The sequence below is a fragment of the Cupressus sempervirens genome, chromosome 3 (assembly GCF_028749045.1).
Source record: "Cupressus sempervirens isolate cs-2001-9-10 chromosome 3, ASM2874904v1, whole genome shotgun sequence".
NCBI lineage: Eukaryota > Viridiplantae > Streptophyta > Pinopsida > Cupressales > Cupressaceae > Cupressus > Cupressus sempervirens.
Window position 1 is genome coordinate 751,241,347 of NC_143120.1, and position 15,970 is coordinate 751,257,316.

At 36.1% G+C, this 15,970-nt stretch overlaps 2 protein-coding genes across 3 annotated transcripts; both read left to right on the plus strand.

The window, feature by feature from the left end:
• Window positions 1–380: 380 nt before the first annotated feature.
• Window positions 381–8,934, plus strand: LOC149568995 (uncharacterized). 2 transcript variants are annotated; one of them, XM_089821808.1, is made up of 7 exons: window positions 381–2,349; window positions 2,529–3,343; window positions 3,425–3,658; window positions 3,793–3,977; window positions 4,257–4,604; window positions 8,519–8,596; window positions 8,695–8,824. In XM_089821808.1, exons 1-6 carry the CDS (start codon window positions 477–479, stop codon window positions 8,529–8,531), a joined length of 3,468 nt encoding a protein of 1,155 aa, XP_089677934.1. In that variant the 5' UTR covers window positions 381–476; the 3' UTR covers window positions 8,532–8,596; window positions 8,695–8,824. The 2 variants fall into 2 exon arrangements, with proteins under 2 accessions (XP_089677934.1, XP_089677935.1); XM_089821809.1 differs by lacking the exon at window positions 4,257–4,604 and having other exon boundaries at window positions 8,695–8,934.
• On the plus strand, window positions 8,650–11,613 carry LOC149568996 (uncharacterized). Its single transcript, XM_089816814.1, has 5 exons — window positions 8,650–9,516; window positions 9,580–9,822; window positions 9,918–10,021; window positions 10,294–10,640; window positions 10,854–11,613. The coding sequence occupies exons 1-5, from the start codon at window positions 8,650–8,652 to the stop codon at window positions 11,243–11,245; spliced, it is 1,953 nt and encodes a 650-aa protein (XP_089672940.1). The 3' UTR covers window positions 11,246–11,613.
• The last annotated feature ends 4,357 nt before the right edge of the window (window positions 11,614–15,970 follow it).

Consider the following 15,970-nt stretch of genomic DNA (forward strand, 5'->3'; position numbering starts at 1 on the left):
CCGAGTACATAGGAAATTTATTCACTACTTTTCAGTCAGTATTTGTTGAGCGTTGATCACTATAAAGTACATGCATATATATACAAGTCAGGATTTGCGGTACAGAGTAAATATTCTATGGGATATTTTGTTGGTCGAAGCCCAAAATGCTTTTTTACTTCTTGGTGTGTGTTTTGTGAAAGACATGTATCATATTGCTATGACGTTGCCGTCGAAACGTCTACTTTCGCGTCAAATTTAAACTCGGCACATTTGCCGAGTACCACGGTAACGAGTAACATACTGCGTGCCAGACTGCAACGGGAAACAAAGCAGGAGAAACTTAAAGACTTGATTTTGACGTCAAGTTGGCACGACCTCAAGTGTGGAGGGAAGCTCAGATGAAATAAATGCCTGGTATAAGGTCCGCGCGTTCCAAGGGTGCCAAAACATTTTAACCCGCATTGACGAAGAGAAGCTCTGAAACTTTTGCCGGGATGGAGGGAGTACGGTTTGGCACTGCCAGTGAGAGTCGGCAACGCAGTCGAAGTGATGAATGTGATAATTGGAGGAACAAGTCATCTACCAATAATACCAACGAATTTTGGCCCAGCAGAGGTGGTGGTGGATCCTCACAAAGCTCTTCTTGGAGACGTGCATCAGCATCTTCAACTTCTTCATCTTCTGAACAATCCTGGAGAATCCAGCCTCCTAGTCCTCCCAATCTCTCACGAGGAGGGACTTCCAGAAAATCTGCCATCAGAAAAGGTAAAGTTGTTACTTTGCATTTGAGTGAAGGCTATGGTTTTCTTGCTCCAATTGTCCCACAGGGACAGTGGCAGAATGGCATCAACAGCAATATATATTTTAGAGTAGGAGAGAGTACCAAGACAGAGACTGGCCTGTTTGAACTGCAAATTGGCGATGTGCTTGAATACATTACGAACGATTCAGCGGAGAGTCCAAGGTGTTTGTATGCGTATTTAGTGGAGTGTAGGCCGAGAAGTCTAGAAGAATTGCTTTCCTACTTGGATGAGCTTTTAGTGCATAGTAAGAGCAACCCAGAGAGAGTTTTGCAAGAGATTACCAAATGCCCGGCTGGGTTTCTTCAGGTACTCAATTATAGAGGGCCGCCACTTGATCTTGTGAGCTCTGTAATGGAGCTCGTTACGGTTATCTCTGAGTACAATGAGGCGGCACTATATGCTACGAGGTTGAAGAAGTTGTACAGGCTTTTCTCTGGTACCCTTCTCTTGCAACGCTCTCTCAAGGAGCTCCGCCCTCTGATGGAGGAGAGTCGGCTTAAAAGCGTTCTGATGCGCCTAGCAAGCCACAATAGCCGGAGTGTTTCAGAGGCTTTGCCCCTGTTGAAGGACATGGTGAAAGACAAGGACGGTCAAAACATTGATTGCAGCTGTCAGTTTCTTTTGCACATGCTTTCTGCCCAAGCTGGCGATGCCATGTCTGAGTCTAATCTTGAGTGGAGGAAGATGCAGTTGGTCCCTATGGATTCTGAGATGACAGATGGCTTGATTACAGATGAGACATCTACGGAAAATTATTTTAAATGTTTGCCGTGTGTTAAGAAGCAGGGAAGCTACGGATCAGTTGAGGAGTATATGGACACTTACTTCCGATTGCTCAAGGAGGACTGCTTCTGGGGTCTGAAGAAGGGGATATCTGATCTAAAGAAGAACAAATGGGATCCAAAGGGCATGAGGGTTTGGCCGAATGGGATCGTCAAAGGATTCCATTTCGGTGGAAGCCATTCAGGCGTCACAATAGCAGTGGAGACGGAAAGGGTGTACAGTAGCAAGCTGAGTCTCAAAGAAGGAAGTCTCCTTTGCCTGTCTGATGATGGAGGGCATTTCGATTCCCCAATTTGGGGCACCGTGGCGCATTGCGAGTATACCAAGGATAAAATGTTAATGATCTTTGTAGAGATTGTGGATACAAGAGGTGGCTCTGCAGAAGTAGAAGCCGAAGCCATCGGTCGTCTATTGATGGCCTCCAGAATTGTTATTGCAGAGAAGCCTACATTTTATAAGGCCTATCAACCTGTCTTGAAAGCTTTACAAGACATGGATCTCGAGAAATTTCCTTTTGTAGAAGAGCTGGTCTACGCACGCTGGCGAAGCTGCCCTCCACAATATCTTACTCCCATGACGACTCTAGACTGGAGCTGCTTGTTTGACAAGAAAGATCAAATCTTCTCTGATGAGAGCTTAATGGAAGGGAGAGCTCCTGTCTCTGAACTAGACAATTTGCTGAAGAGTCGGGATAGAATAAGGCTTGATCAGAGTCAAATCGAGGCCCTTAAGCTCGCGTTAAGCAACCGATTAGTTCTGATTCAAGGTCCCCCTGGCACAGGTATGCACACAAGACCGCCACTTATAATAATTTAAGTTTATGCACACAAATTACACGGCTTAAAATTGACTGTTTTTTTTTAGAGCTTAATTCTTTAACTGTTTAAGGGTTGCCAATTTTCACCACAGCTTTTGCGTGAGCTCATCTTATGCTATAATTTTTACTTGTTTCGAGAGCAGGCAAGACTTATGTTGGAGTGAAACTGGTACGGCTTCTTCTAACCGCAGATACTTTACCTGCTGGTCCAATACTTGTGATCACATATAAGAATCATGGTTTAGATCATTTTTTGTTGGGTTGCTTGCCATTCTGCGAGAACTTGGTGAGGGTGGGAAGGAGAAGTACTGAAGTTTCACTCCAAGAATATAATTTGAATGAGAAGGTGAGTCGGGTGGACAAATTTTCGTCGGAATGGGCGGCTTGCAGGCATTTCTTAGAAAATATTCAATACAAGATGGAGAGAGCTCTTCATAGCTTAATAGATAGTAAAGTTTTCGATTCAAAAATGCTAATCAATCACATGCCAGATAGCCAAATAAGGCTATTGCTATCTAAATCCCAGTATGGTAAACAACTCCTTGAAAATTTTCCTCAAGAAACCCCGCTCAGGGAATTGATTAGAAGGAAATATGGTGAAAGTGAGGAAGCAAGACGGCTTGCTACCTCGTTATATAATGAAATCACAAAACAAATTCGCGAGTGGAGACCGAGCACGAGGACCTTCAAACTGGTAGAGGATTGTTTCTCTCATTGTAAACCTCAACCCGGAGTTGTAGATGACATTTTGTCTTATAAAAAGATGCGTAGAGGTACCAAGGGAAATGATTGTCAAGAAGCAGTTGAGGAGGATTCTAACGATGATGAGTTCATGGAGGAATTGTGGGAGCCTGCCTCAAAGAGATCGCAAGACAATGAATCATGGCTAAAGGATAACTTTTTTCATTTCCAAAGAGAAGAAGATGGCAACTTATTCTCAAAGCGGGTTAATTTGCATGTAAGTTTCTTAGCCATGTTTCCTCCAAGCAATCACGCGATTAACACTAGCTCTCAAACTAAGAATTTGATTTCAATGCAGATAGACATAGATAAATATCGATGGCTGCTGAACGAGAATCCCTGGCAGTTGAATGAAAACTACCGCGTATTACTAGTACATGTGATAATGCATACCCAATATGAGTTGGGTTTGAAAAAACTTGCAGATTTGAAGAAAGAATACGATGAAACTAGCGAGATCATAAAGGGGATCATTCAACGTCGGCAGCTGCAAGTGCTTCAAGAGGCTAGCATTGTTGGGATGACAACGGCCGTAAGTGTTTTTTAAACCTTGTTCACTCTTAAAACGAAAATAATACTAGCTTGTTTTTTCATATTTAAAAATTATGTAAAGAGGTTAATCCAAAACCTCGCCATCAAAACTCTGATTTTGAAATTCTTTTTCAGGGTGCGGCGATGCATCTCAGTGTTCTTAAAATGCTGAAACCGGCAATCGTTTTTGTGGAAGAGGCCTCAGAAATTTTGGAACCTCAAGTGTTGGCGGCTCTTCAACCCAGTGTACAACATCTGATTCTTATTGGGGATCATTACCAGTTATCACCCAGTGTGGCATGTCACGAGCTGGAGCGCTGGTATGTATGCCCGCTTATTTACGTATATTAAAATGTTCATCTCTGGGTTTAACAACTAAGTGCCTTGTTAAATAGATGGGACACATGAAATGAAGATGTTTGAAATTTGAGGGAAAAGATCATCAAAGCGTTGCTAGTTCAAAATAAATTATATTTTATTGTGAAATCTTCAGAGCAATCAATATTTAGAAGGCTTGGTCTTTTGGTTTGAAGAGAGTTCTACCGATACGTAGTATTTGGGTCGGTACTGATCACACGTGTACCTTGTTAATCTCCCAGGCATGATTTCTCAGTATCCATGTTTGAAAGATTAGTGGAATACAACAAGTTTCCCTTCCAATCACTTGCTGTACAGAGCCGCATGAGAGAGGAGTTTCTACCCATGATTTTGCCCATATATCCTCATGTCCGTTCAAACACAAAACTTGTTAGAGGGGAAAGGAACATGGCGCCAGCTTGTATATCAACACCAATGCACTTTTGGGGTCATACATATCCAGAGATTAGACATGAAAGCAGTTTTGCAAACGAAGGAGAATCAGAAATGGTAGTTGCCCTTTTAAGTTTGTTGCTAGCGGAAGGAGAGAATCCTCAGAATATAACTGTGCTTGCGGCCTATAATGGACAGTTACGCTTCCTTTTCTTAATAGTGCTATTTTGTATCACACACCAAAGCATGTTCAATTTTCAAATTGAATAGGATGATGCTCAGCTTCATATAAGAAATTACTTAATCTTATCGACTTTAAAACCATATCTTAAAGTGGTAATTAGAAGGCAATTTCGAATACCAGATTTCTAAAATATCCTCGCTTTTTACCCCACATACCAATTCCGTGCCTTGTGGCGTTTTTATATAGTTCATGAAATGGAGGAGCACCCAATGTGGCCGTTCAAGGAAATGACATTTTTATATTGATTTTTGGGTGCTTATCCAGTCTAAATTCTGCGTTGAAGGAGCTTTAAAATGTCGACATATCTTAAATTGTAGTTTAAAAGGAGAATTGTATACAAAACTATCAGTTGGATACGCTGACTTGTTTGTCGGATCATTTATTAATTATTCCCTTTTGAGCTGCACTGGTTAAAATCGTCCTGGCCCTACCATTTTAGATAGAATTGCATCTGTTGATTCTTCATAGCCCTCCAATCACCATATCAGTGAATTAGTGTTGATGACACTTGGTGCTTAGCAATTAGTTATTTTTAAATATATCTATAAGACTGATGGGAATTATAGATGAGAAATAATGCATTTTAGGTACTTTGACTGATTTAGGTGAATGGATCATGTCGCACAGATCTTATTTTTTCGTTTGGGCCTTCAAGGCTGCTTGTTCTTTTCATTAATTGTCTTTTAACATATTTCTGTTATGAACATTGTAAAAAAATCTTCAAGATATGTGCTGCAACACTATCTTGACTTATGGCCTCTTCCTCGCCATCTCCCAAAAATGGCAGAAATTTCATTCTTCAATTATTAATGTGGTGAGTTTGCAATCAAGATGATCAACCTACACGCCACATCATGTAATCACTACTCCAACCAACGATGATCAAACTATATTTGACCATCAGAAGTCACATGCACATGCACATACTCATACTCAATCTAATCATGACCATCGCTTTTTTATTTATAATGATCAAATTTTCAAAATCCTGGCACCGTCAATCTCAAAATCATCATCATCAAGCTGGGTATGACTAATTAAGCCGATAGGCTTCACTCCTTGGGAAACTTCAGTTGTTTTGTTCAGATTTTCCGGTGGTCTTACGCCCGGAAAGAAGGTACGGCATACGGAAAACTCTGCGGTGCATGATAATAACGAGGTCAAGTGGCAGTCTTTGTGTGTAGTTTGCATTACGCTGCCTCCGCCAGTTGTATGTGCGACTCCAGTTGAGGTTTAAAATTAGGGCAGCTTTGCTGTAAAAGGTCCCGCAGAAGCCGTAAAATTGGAGCTCGTGGAGAAGATTTAACTCGAAGGATTAGAGGTGCAGTAAACGATTCAAGCACTAGTAAGGTGGTGCCTAAGTTGGAAATCCATAACCAGTCTGCAGATTTAACTTATCAGTTAATGGAAAGGTGCCCAGATGGTAGGAATGTGAGAGGGGCTTATTAATTGTAACTTATTATCAATTTTCAAACCAATGCTTAGATACGGTGAAGAGACACCGACATCTCTTGCTCATTGTCTTTATCAAGTTTTGTGGTGCTTTTTCTCGATTAATCTTATTGCACTTATCTGTCACTTTTTCCACTTGGAAGTAAATTGTGAGTATACATGCGCATTTATATTTGTCTACGAATATATAACTGTTCTCCTGAACGAGTCATGATGAAGCTAACTGCAAATGGTTTGTTCTGATCAGGTTATTGAAACGCCTTGTGTAGAGAAGAGAAGCATAGAATTCATTCTGGTTGACGTGCTCATGTATACTTATGACATAAGTCTGTAGTATGTTGCCCAATTAAAACTTGGAAGATTTTGTCGTTGCTTCCAGCTCCCCCAGAGATTGAATAGATAGTATGCTTGGGATCAACTGAATATCAGAAGGGTGCATGTCTAGAAAAATCTTAGGTTAAGAAGTAGATGGAAGATGCTTTGCTAAGAGGGAGAGTTGGATCTCATTGTAAGTTACACATCAAGTTAACATTGTTAAGAATGAATTCCACGGTCTAATAGTTTATCATTTCAAAATACAAAGGAACTGATTAAGATTAAGATGATATTATTTGATGGATCTGATTTTGGTAAATTTGAAGGGATTGAGTTATGGGAACTTGTTAAAATAGGTTATGTAGAGCCTTCTGATTAGACCACTCTTTCAACGAACAATGAAGTGACTAATATCATAGAAATAAGAATGCTCAAAATTGAAGTGAGAAGACAAAGATGACTGACTATGTTGCAATGACCATTGAAGTAAACAATGGTTTTGATTTGTCTCTCATGCCTTAGGAAGAAATATGGAGGGATCCATTTGAACAATTGATTGGAAAATAAATGAAGCTCAATTTAATAATAAAAATATTTAGTATTATCATTATAATGTAGTTATGATCAGGAATTGTAAATTAAAAGGAAGAAGATTTTTTTAAACAATTATTTTTATCTTAGTAAAAACTTAAGAAAATAAATTTTGTACGAGTCTAATCAAATGATGAATAAAAATGCAAGATTAGATAAAAATTTACACATTGCTACAAAAAGAACAATGGAAGTGCACGATAAGAAAAGTGCGAAAAGGTAAACTAGTGCTTGCACTCGGGCAGAGTGCAAGAGTATAACCGATGGGGTGTGCTATACAGACATTTCCAGAGTCTAACTAAACTATAATTAACTATAATTGATGGTTCAATATAACAGAAGAAAATGGCTAAAGTCAAACTGTGACAATGTCTGATATAGTAATGAAAGTAATCATTAGACTAAAGCAAGGTTCTATAATTAACTATAATTGATGGTTCAATATAACAGAAGAAAATGGCTAAAGTCAAACTGTGACAATGTCTGATATAGTAATGAAAGTAATCATTAGACTAAAGCAAGGTTCTTTAAAATGAATTTAATAATATGCATAATTCTGTTAATAGTTTTGGTTTTTGGTTCTTGTCGCACACTCTCAATGGACAGAGCCTTGTTATATTCAGATTTATGTATTGCCCAGCGTTGAGAATTACATTAGACTCAACTAATTTACATGTCTTTCGAACAAAACAACAACCGACTTGTCAATTATAAAACATGCATAACTGGTTTTCTGATCATAAAAATAATTACAAACAACCACAAATGTCCCAAAGATGTCAAAAATATCGATTACATGCCCAGATTCAACTGAACACAGCGAAATATACACTTTTTGAATATATATATTTTTAATAAAATATGTATATTCACTTCTAAATATTTAAAAATAATTTAAAAAAATTTCAATCTACATGTGTCTCAGATTTGCTTCTTCTGCCCATGGTTCTTTTCTCTCTGACACACATATCCTCTTTACTTTCTCTCTGCATATTTCTCCAACTTGCTTGACATCAATAAATGCTTCCTTATCTTAGTCACCTTCTCTCATTTTTGGTAAATTTTTCTGTGTATGAAAATTTATAAAAAGCTCAGGAAATTCTTCAGTCACCAATAAAAATATTAATTTACACCACATATATATATTTTTTAATATTACCTTGCAAATTTAGCATATAACAGTTGACTAGTTGAATAATATGAATATGGGGAGGGACAAGTTGTCTCTGTCTTAAAATAAAACTAATCAGTCTACAGGGTGCCCTAGCACCACTAAAGATATGCTTATACTAAAAACAAATACCTTGCGAGTCTGCACTGCAAAACTGCTTGAAAACTAATAAATTCCAACGTCTATTTTAGAATTACCAAATTACAAAATTATAAGAAATAAGAACCAAATTACCAAATGAAAGTTGAAACGCCTGGTAAAATTCATACGGAGAAAGCTGCAATATTATGAACCCTTAACATTCTCTATTTAATTCAAGTTTTTTTTTTTCCTTGTAGGTGTCTTTGTTGAGGAGAAAAGTGCAGGGAAACCCAGGTTCTACAGGTGTTCAAGTTCATTCGATCGATAGATTTCAAGTATGAATATGTCCCTCATGCCTATAATTGATGTGGTGCAACAGATATAATTAATGCTTAAAGTGTTGTTGTTTGACGTTTTACTGTTGGGGTTTCAGGGTTCGGAGAATAACATTGTGATTGTGTCCCTCGTAAGATCCAATGATGATAGAAACATCGGATATCTGGCTAAGCGAAATAGGCTGTGCGTTTCTGTTTCCAGGGCAAGAGGAGCACTATATTTCTGTGGCAATCACAATTTGTTGTCAGGAAAGTCTCCGCACTGGAAAACCCTGATCGAATATTTCAAAGAGCGGGATTGTTTGAGCGAGGAAATATATCTTCGTTGTCCAAGACATCCTTGCGACCCTCCTTTTGTGCCGTGCAATAAAGATGCATCTTCTTTCAATCCTCTGTTCTGCACATGGCCTTGCAGGGCTCGTCTCCAATGCGGTCACCTGTGTGCAAGCACTTGTCATGATGGGATGCATCCGCTCTGTGTTGAACAAGTTCTTTTTCACTTCAAAATCTGTGGCCACGAAGCAACAAAGGACTGCTCACAAGATGAGGAAACAAAGCTCTGTTCGGAGGAAATAAGCTACACGTATGATAAGTGTGGGCACACAGATGTTTTCAAATGCTGGCGAGTTACGAAGAGAGAAGGCTTGCTTTGTATGCATTCCTGTCCCAGAGAGTTGAAGTGTGGACATCCATGTACTCTCAAATGTTACCAAGACTGCGACGCATATCCATGTGATATTTGCCTTAAGATAGAAAAGGAGAAAGCTGCAAAAGAAAAGGAACGGGAGGTTAAGGAACTTGCATTGAAACAGAAAGAACTAGAGAAAGAAATATTGAAATTGAAGTCGCAGGATGTGACTGAAGAGTTGTCAATCTTAGAGCTTGATTCAGAGAGTGACATGGCTGCAGAATATTCACAGGTACGTTTGCTTGTTTACGCATTATATTGAGTCTTCTAGCCCTCATTTTGATCTGGAATGCAGGTCAGAGACCGAACGGAAAAATTCATCCAGCCAAAACATGGAATTCTTCCTACCGTGACAAAGATCGAAAAGGTTTTTAATCTACATTTACAAATCAAGTTTTTAGAGACTCAGAAGCATGTCCTCAGTCCCACTTCTCCCACGCAACTTCTGTTCCACGGAACCAGTGACCGAGCTATTCAAGAGATTACCAAGAAGGGCTTTAATCTTCCGCCTTCGAGTAAACGAAATATGTTTGGTCGGGTAAGACATTCTCTTGATTTTTGACAAGCTCTTCCTTCTCAACTTGAATATAAAGACTATTTGGTAATTTCATTCTTATAACATTATTGTAACAGGGGATTTATTTTGCTACCGATTCTTCCAAGAGCGCGCAACAAATTTACACCCAAGGCAGCAACAAACTCTTACTCTGCGAGGTTCTTCTTGGGAAGACTTGGACGTAAGTCTTGTTCGACTTGTTCGGTGTTCGCCGATTACCGATCTTCCCAATCATATCAAATTCAAGCACATTAGTCCTATTTCCAATCTCAACTGAAAATATGGTTCTCTTGGCAGGCTTCATTAGGAAAAATGAGTGTAAATAATTTCTTCTTTATTTTCGACCTTACTCGAGCAGGATCTGTTCTGAAGTTTGATGAACGTCCTGCCTGCTAATTCCTAGCAATCAGTGTTCTGACAGATATCAAATTCTTTATTATTTTGTTTCTGTAGGGTTCAGCAAGCTGATCCAGATATGGATAAGGAGCAACTTAATAAGAAGGGATATGATTCTCTGTTTTCAATGAGGAACGGAGAAGGCAAAGGAGGCACACTTTACGACGAATTTGTGGTGTACGATCCTCATCAAGCGATTCCCCGATACATAGTACACTATAAAAACTTGGCACTCGAACCTGCAGCCATCTCCTCGGCATTTTCATCATCAATGGACCGCAACCTCATCAGGGTGCAGTATGAAATGTCTCAGAATTTTACTGGAGGTACTCCAGCTGAATATCACTTCAGGCTTGCCGAGTCACAATTTTTTAGGATGTCTAGCAGGAACGATTACAAGGCAAGTTGATTAATATCTTCACTATTTGAGAAATTGACAGTTTATTGATAAAAATTTCTAGCATTTCGTTTTAATTGCTCCATCTAGGACAAGTTACATGCATAAAGAGAAATAGGGTTCATATTTCCAAAATATTTCTTTTTTGAGTGTTCCATTTACAACGCGAACTCTCTAGCTAAATTTATAGTTGAATAATTTGATCTGTACAAGCAGGTAGTAAAGGTTGAGCATATATTGAATAAAAAATTGCAAACGGCATATGATAAAGCCAAAGAAAATTTTGAAAAGCAGAGGAAAAGTGTGGAAGAGATGTTAGTCTTCCATGGAACTGACAGAGACGCAATAGAGAAGATTATAGAAGGAGGTTTCAAGATAGGCGGTCAAGGAGTGGAGGTGCGGCATGGAGCTGCTTTTGGGAGCGGTGTATACACTGCCCTAGATCCCAACACATCAATTAGCTATAGCAAATGCGGGATGATCCTTCTCTCCTCTGCTTTAATTGGTGAGAAAGAGAAGGATTTCAAGGAAGGAGGTTCTAGCAACGTGCTCGTGCTTCACAAAACAGAGTACCTGCTACCTAAGTACATTGTCCATTTTGAGAAGAAATAGCTGGTGAATTGCCTCAGCTACACTCACCCAAAATACGAAGTCCATTTGTAAAGAAATAAGCAGTGTATGCCAGATTCACCTGAATATTGGAGGTAAAACAGAGGATTTGCTAGCAAAGCACATAATCAATTCTGTAAAGTATAGCTATAGTAAAGTATAGTTAATGTATAGCTGTCACTGCACTTCCTATGCCAGACTCGCTGAATGTTGGGAGGTAAATCAGGATACTTTCGTACTGAGTGCATCGTTCATTTCTTAAAGCAAATAGATAATATAATTATTCGAGACGCCTAAATTTGAGAGGTCTGCAAACAATATAAAATGGAATGTTTATGATATTTTAATTTTATAAAACGATCTTTATATCAGTCCGTTCCTACTTATTTAAACATCATATAGTGACCTTGTATATATTTGTACACATTTTGGATATTCCAGTCAAAACTTATGGATCAAAGCATTTGACATTTAAACCTTCCTTCGAAAACAATTTCTAAATCATGCTAGAAAACAAAATTTGCAGAATAAAGATTGTCTAAACTTCCTCAAAGAAATCGAGTAAAAGAAACAAGGATAGTAGAAACATCATTTTGAAAACAGATGAGGATGAGGCTCCATTTCCAACTAACAGAGTTTTCCATCGTCCATAAGGTTTTAATGCTCTGTTTCTCATCAATATTAACAGAAGGTTTTCTGGTGTCAATTTGGGCAGCAAATGAAAAGTTTACAGGAGACAACACTATTTGGGTCCTGAAAACTTCAACTCGATCAGATTCATCTCGATGGATGATAATGGAATGTTCGTACATGATATTTTAATTCTATAAACGGTCTTTAAAATCGGTCGGTTCCTACGTCTTTAAATTAAATATTACATAGGGGAATTTTATATATATGTACACATTTTCGATTTTCCGATTTTGCAGTAAAAAAGTAAAAAAATATGCATCAATAGGACAACTTATAGGGAGAAGTATGAAAATTGCTAATCTTTCAATGTATGAAAATTGAGTTTTTATTATTGAAAAGACAAAAAAGGGTATATTATTAGAAAGATTTTTCAAATTTTTATTAGAGCAATGCATTTGGAAAGGTTGCATTTCGATTTTCTAATTTTCGATGTAAAAAATTATCGATCAATAGAACAATTTATAGGGAGAAGCATAAATAGTCATTTGCGAATATTTCAATGTATGAAAATTGAGTTTTTATTATTGAAAAGGAAAAAACATGTACATTGTTAGAAAGATTTTTCAGGTTTTTATTAGAGCCACACATTTGGAAAGGTTGTAATTTACAATTTGAAAAGAGATTGTCAACATAGTTAACATCGACTTTTTACTTAAGTAATATTATTTTAAATTGAATAAGTTGCTTAGAAAAATATAAAACTAATTGATAGTAAAAAATTACAAATGCATATTTTTTATTTTAGAATTTGTAATGAAATATTTGTATACATTTTTATATGATTGTAATTTATCCTAAAATAAAGTATAAATACATTTAATTATTTTACAAAATCTTTTAAAAATTAACAAAAAAAATTTACTTAGTTAAATTCTATTAATAATTAATAGGAGTTTCACATTTTTCAAGGATATATTAATAATATGTTTTTATATGAATAGAAAAAAATAGAAACATAAAATAATTATCTACAAAATTTCGCAACAAAATGTGAGAAACAACATAGGTGGAACATGAACATGATCACGAATTCTTCAACATGAGCAACATAGACTTTTTTTTTGAATAAAAAAAAAATTCAAATTTTTTCATTCTTTCTATCAAGTTTGGGTATTATATTTTGTTGCAAGGGCATTCATGGGAAAAGAAAAGACTTAATGGATTTTGTGCACATTGTGGCTTGTGGCTTTGATTGGCACTGTTGATGTGGTTGCACATTTACCAGCTTGTTCTATTGTGTTTAGAAGCATGACTTTGTGCCTCAGCTATGTGATAGGATAATGTTGCATGACATTTGACAACATGATTACTACAAGCGCCAATTGTATCTACCTCATGCAAAAGCTTGACTTGCTTCTAAATTTGCCATTAGATCAAAGGGGAAATATTAAATGATGTCCACTAACATTGCTATGGCTTCTGACAAATTAATACAAACTTATCTCCATTTTTCCTTTCTATTTTTAACAATTAAAAAAGAAAATAACCCCTAGCAAAATTCCTTTGGATCAATAGGAAATTAGAATTTTGATCATAAAATAGATTTTAAAAATAATTCATGTCTAGACCTTAAGATATGACAACTTGTTCCAATTTAAAAAAATTGAATGCCCCTACTAAAAAAAATTATTTTACAAAAGCTTTTCTGGGGTCAATTTTGTCAGTTACAACTGTGTTACGAAAAACCAAAATTTAAAATGCAAGAAAAACTTTTCAGAGTGAAAAAAAAATTCAATCAAAGCTACATGATAATACAATGGTGTTAATGAGTTGTTTCCCATCATTATTTTATGGAAGCTTTACTAGTGTCAATTTTGTTAGTTACAATTGTATTAAAACAAACCAAAAGTTGACACCCAGAGAAATCTCTTTTGTAGTGGAAAAATCAACCTAATTAAATGCATTTCGCTAGATAATTCAATGGTGTTGAACTCCCATTGTGTTGATATTCTTAGTCATGTATTGCACTTTTCAGGGTTGCAGTTGGTCATAAACAAAACATAATGTTGAATGACTTTTCTGCCATATAGCGTGAGAGAACTTTTATTTATTGAAAACTAGCAATTGCACTCAATAAGGTGCAATGGTTATCTCGATAGGAAGATATATTTGGATGATATATTGAAGGACAAAGAGAATTTTTGTAGTATTTTCTAATAATTTCAAATTACAATGTTGTTTACATGACTATAAGATGAGAAGAAGTATAAATGTTATATGTTGAACAAAAGGTAAATCTTTTTCATTAGATATTGTCATTTTGAAAACATAGGCCTATTTATGTTTCAATTGGTTTAGTTCACCAAAGGAAAAAAATACAAAACCATCATTAATGTAGTAAACAAGTATTAGACATATCCAACCAACTCCACATTGAATTTAATTTTGAATTTTTTAGTAGTGGTGGAGTCTCAAGCTTATCTATAATGTCAATCAAACTCAAGTGGGGATGGAGTGAAAAAGTAATAAAAATGGCACAACCTCTTATTTAATTTTCAATTGGATGGTAAGAAGGGGCTAGAATTAATACAAATATCGACAAATTCACTTCAAGTTTAGATTAGATTAAGGATGATTTTATTAAAGCCTATGAAACCAAAATGTCTATTGGATAATAAATAAACAACACAAATGGCATGCATTTTTCCAAGGGTGCACCTACAAAGATAGTTCAAATAACATATAATACTTTAAATTTTGTAGAGCTTAAACATAACCTCAATATTACATGGTCATGTCAAAAGATGAGCTCTTTTGGCTTAATCTTGGTTATGTTTCCCTAAATTTAATCCGATTCATATTTCCATTACAATTGATGACCAACATATAAGAGAAGAAAAATAAAGATATTTGCATCATTGCGTGCATCCTACTCAAGGTTATGTGAAAAAATTGACAGTACAAGGACGATTCATGAATTTTGCGTGGGTTCTCATCAATTTCCTTATTATAATTAAACATTAATTCAAGAGACAACATACATTGACATGCCAAGATTTTGATTAGCATCAAAATAATTAAAAGAAAATGTTTCACTTCTTTTTATACTTAGGGTGTCTAGAGAACGCTTCTTGGTTGCACTCAACCATTTTGTTTGTAAAGTATGTTGTGCCTACAATAAGAAATGACCATGGATGTTTTCAAGACATATGTAGTTTTAGCATGTTTAAAAACATCTTAGGTATTAATTGCAATGTCCAAAAACCCCAAATAGATCAAACTTATAATTGACTACATGAATTTACAAAAAAACAAAAGAGGAACTCGCAACAACGAAGATTCTTTTTAATCTAACAACTTCTTTATTGATGCCTTTCAGCCTGTGCTTCTTGCTCTTCACAACCATCCTCGTTCAACTTACATTTTGCTGTCCCAATCATGACCTTGATCCTTAAGACCCTATAAATTTTATAAGAAATACTTTCTAAAGTTGGCATAAATTTAGGTTGGTATATATGAGAAGCTTAAATTAAAATTCTTCCTACCTACTACCTTTAAACTTGTAGAATACATTATAGAAATATAATTTTTTCCCACTCTAACCAATGAAAACTTCTACACAACCACCCTTTGCCAAAATTGTGACTATTGAAAAATTGTTCTAGGTTGTTTATTGGATTCTTACTATTAATGTCAAAAAATTTCTCCAAAAAGTTTGACGAGTGTTGCAAAAAAGGATGTTACAGAAACTATGTAGCTATTAAAACCAAAAAAAGTTAAGTAATTTGGACTGACTTTATGAAGAAACTTATGATTACTACAAGAAAACATTTTGATGTGAATTGTGTCTGTAAATAAAATTTACATATAAGTTAGTATAGGAATTTTTTTTTTATGAGAGATACTTCTCTAATTCTTCTTTTCATTCAAAATTTCAACTGCTTTTAGGGTTAGATGTAAAGAAGGGTCAATCCTTTACAAGGGTTACTCATAGGCTTAACAACCAAAAAACAAGAGTGACTCATCTACAAAGCCTTTCAAGAACTTTTCACTTACTCTAAATTATGCTATATTATTAAATTGAAATGTTTCTTA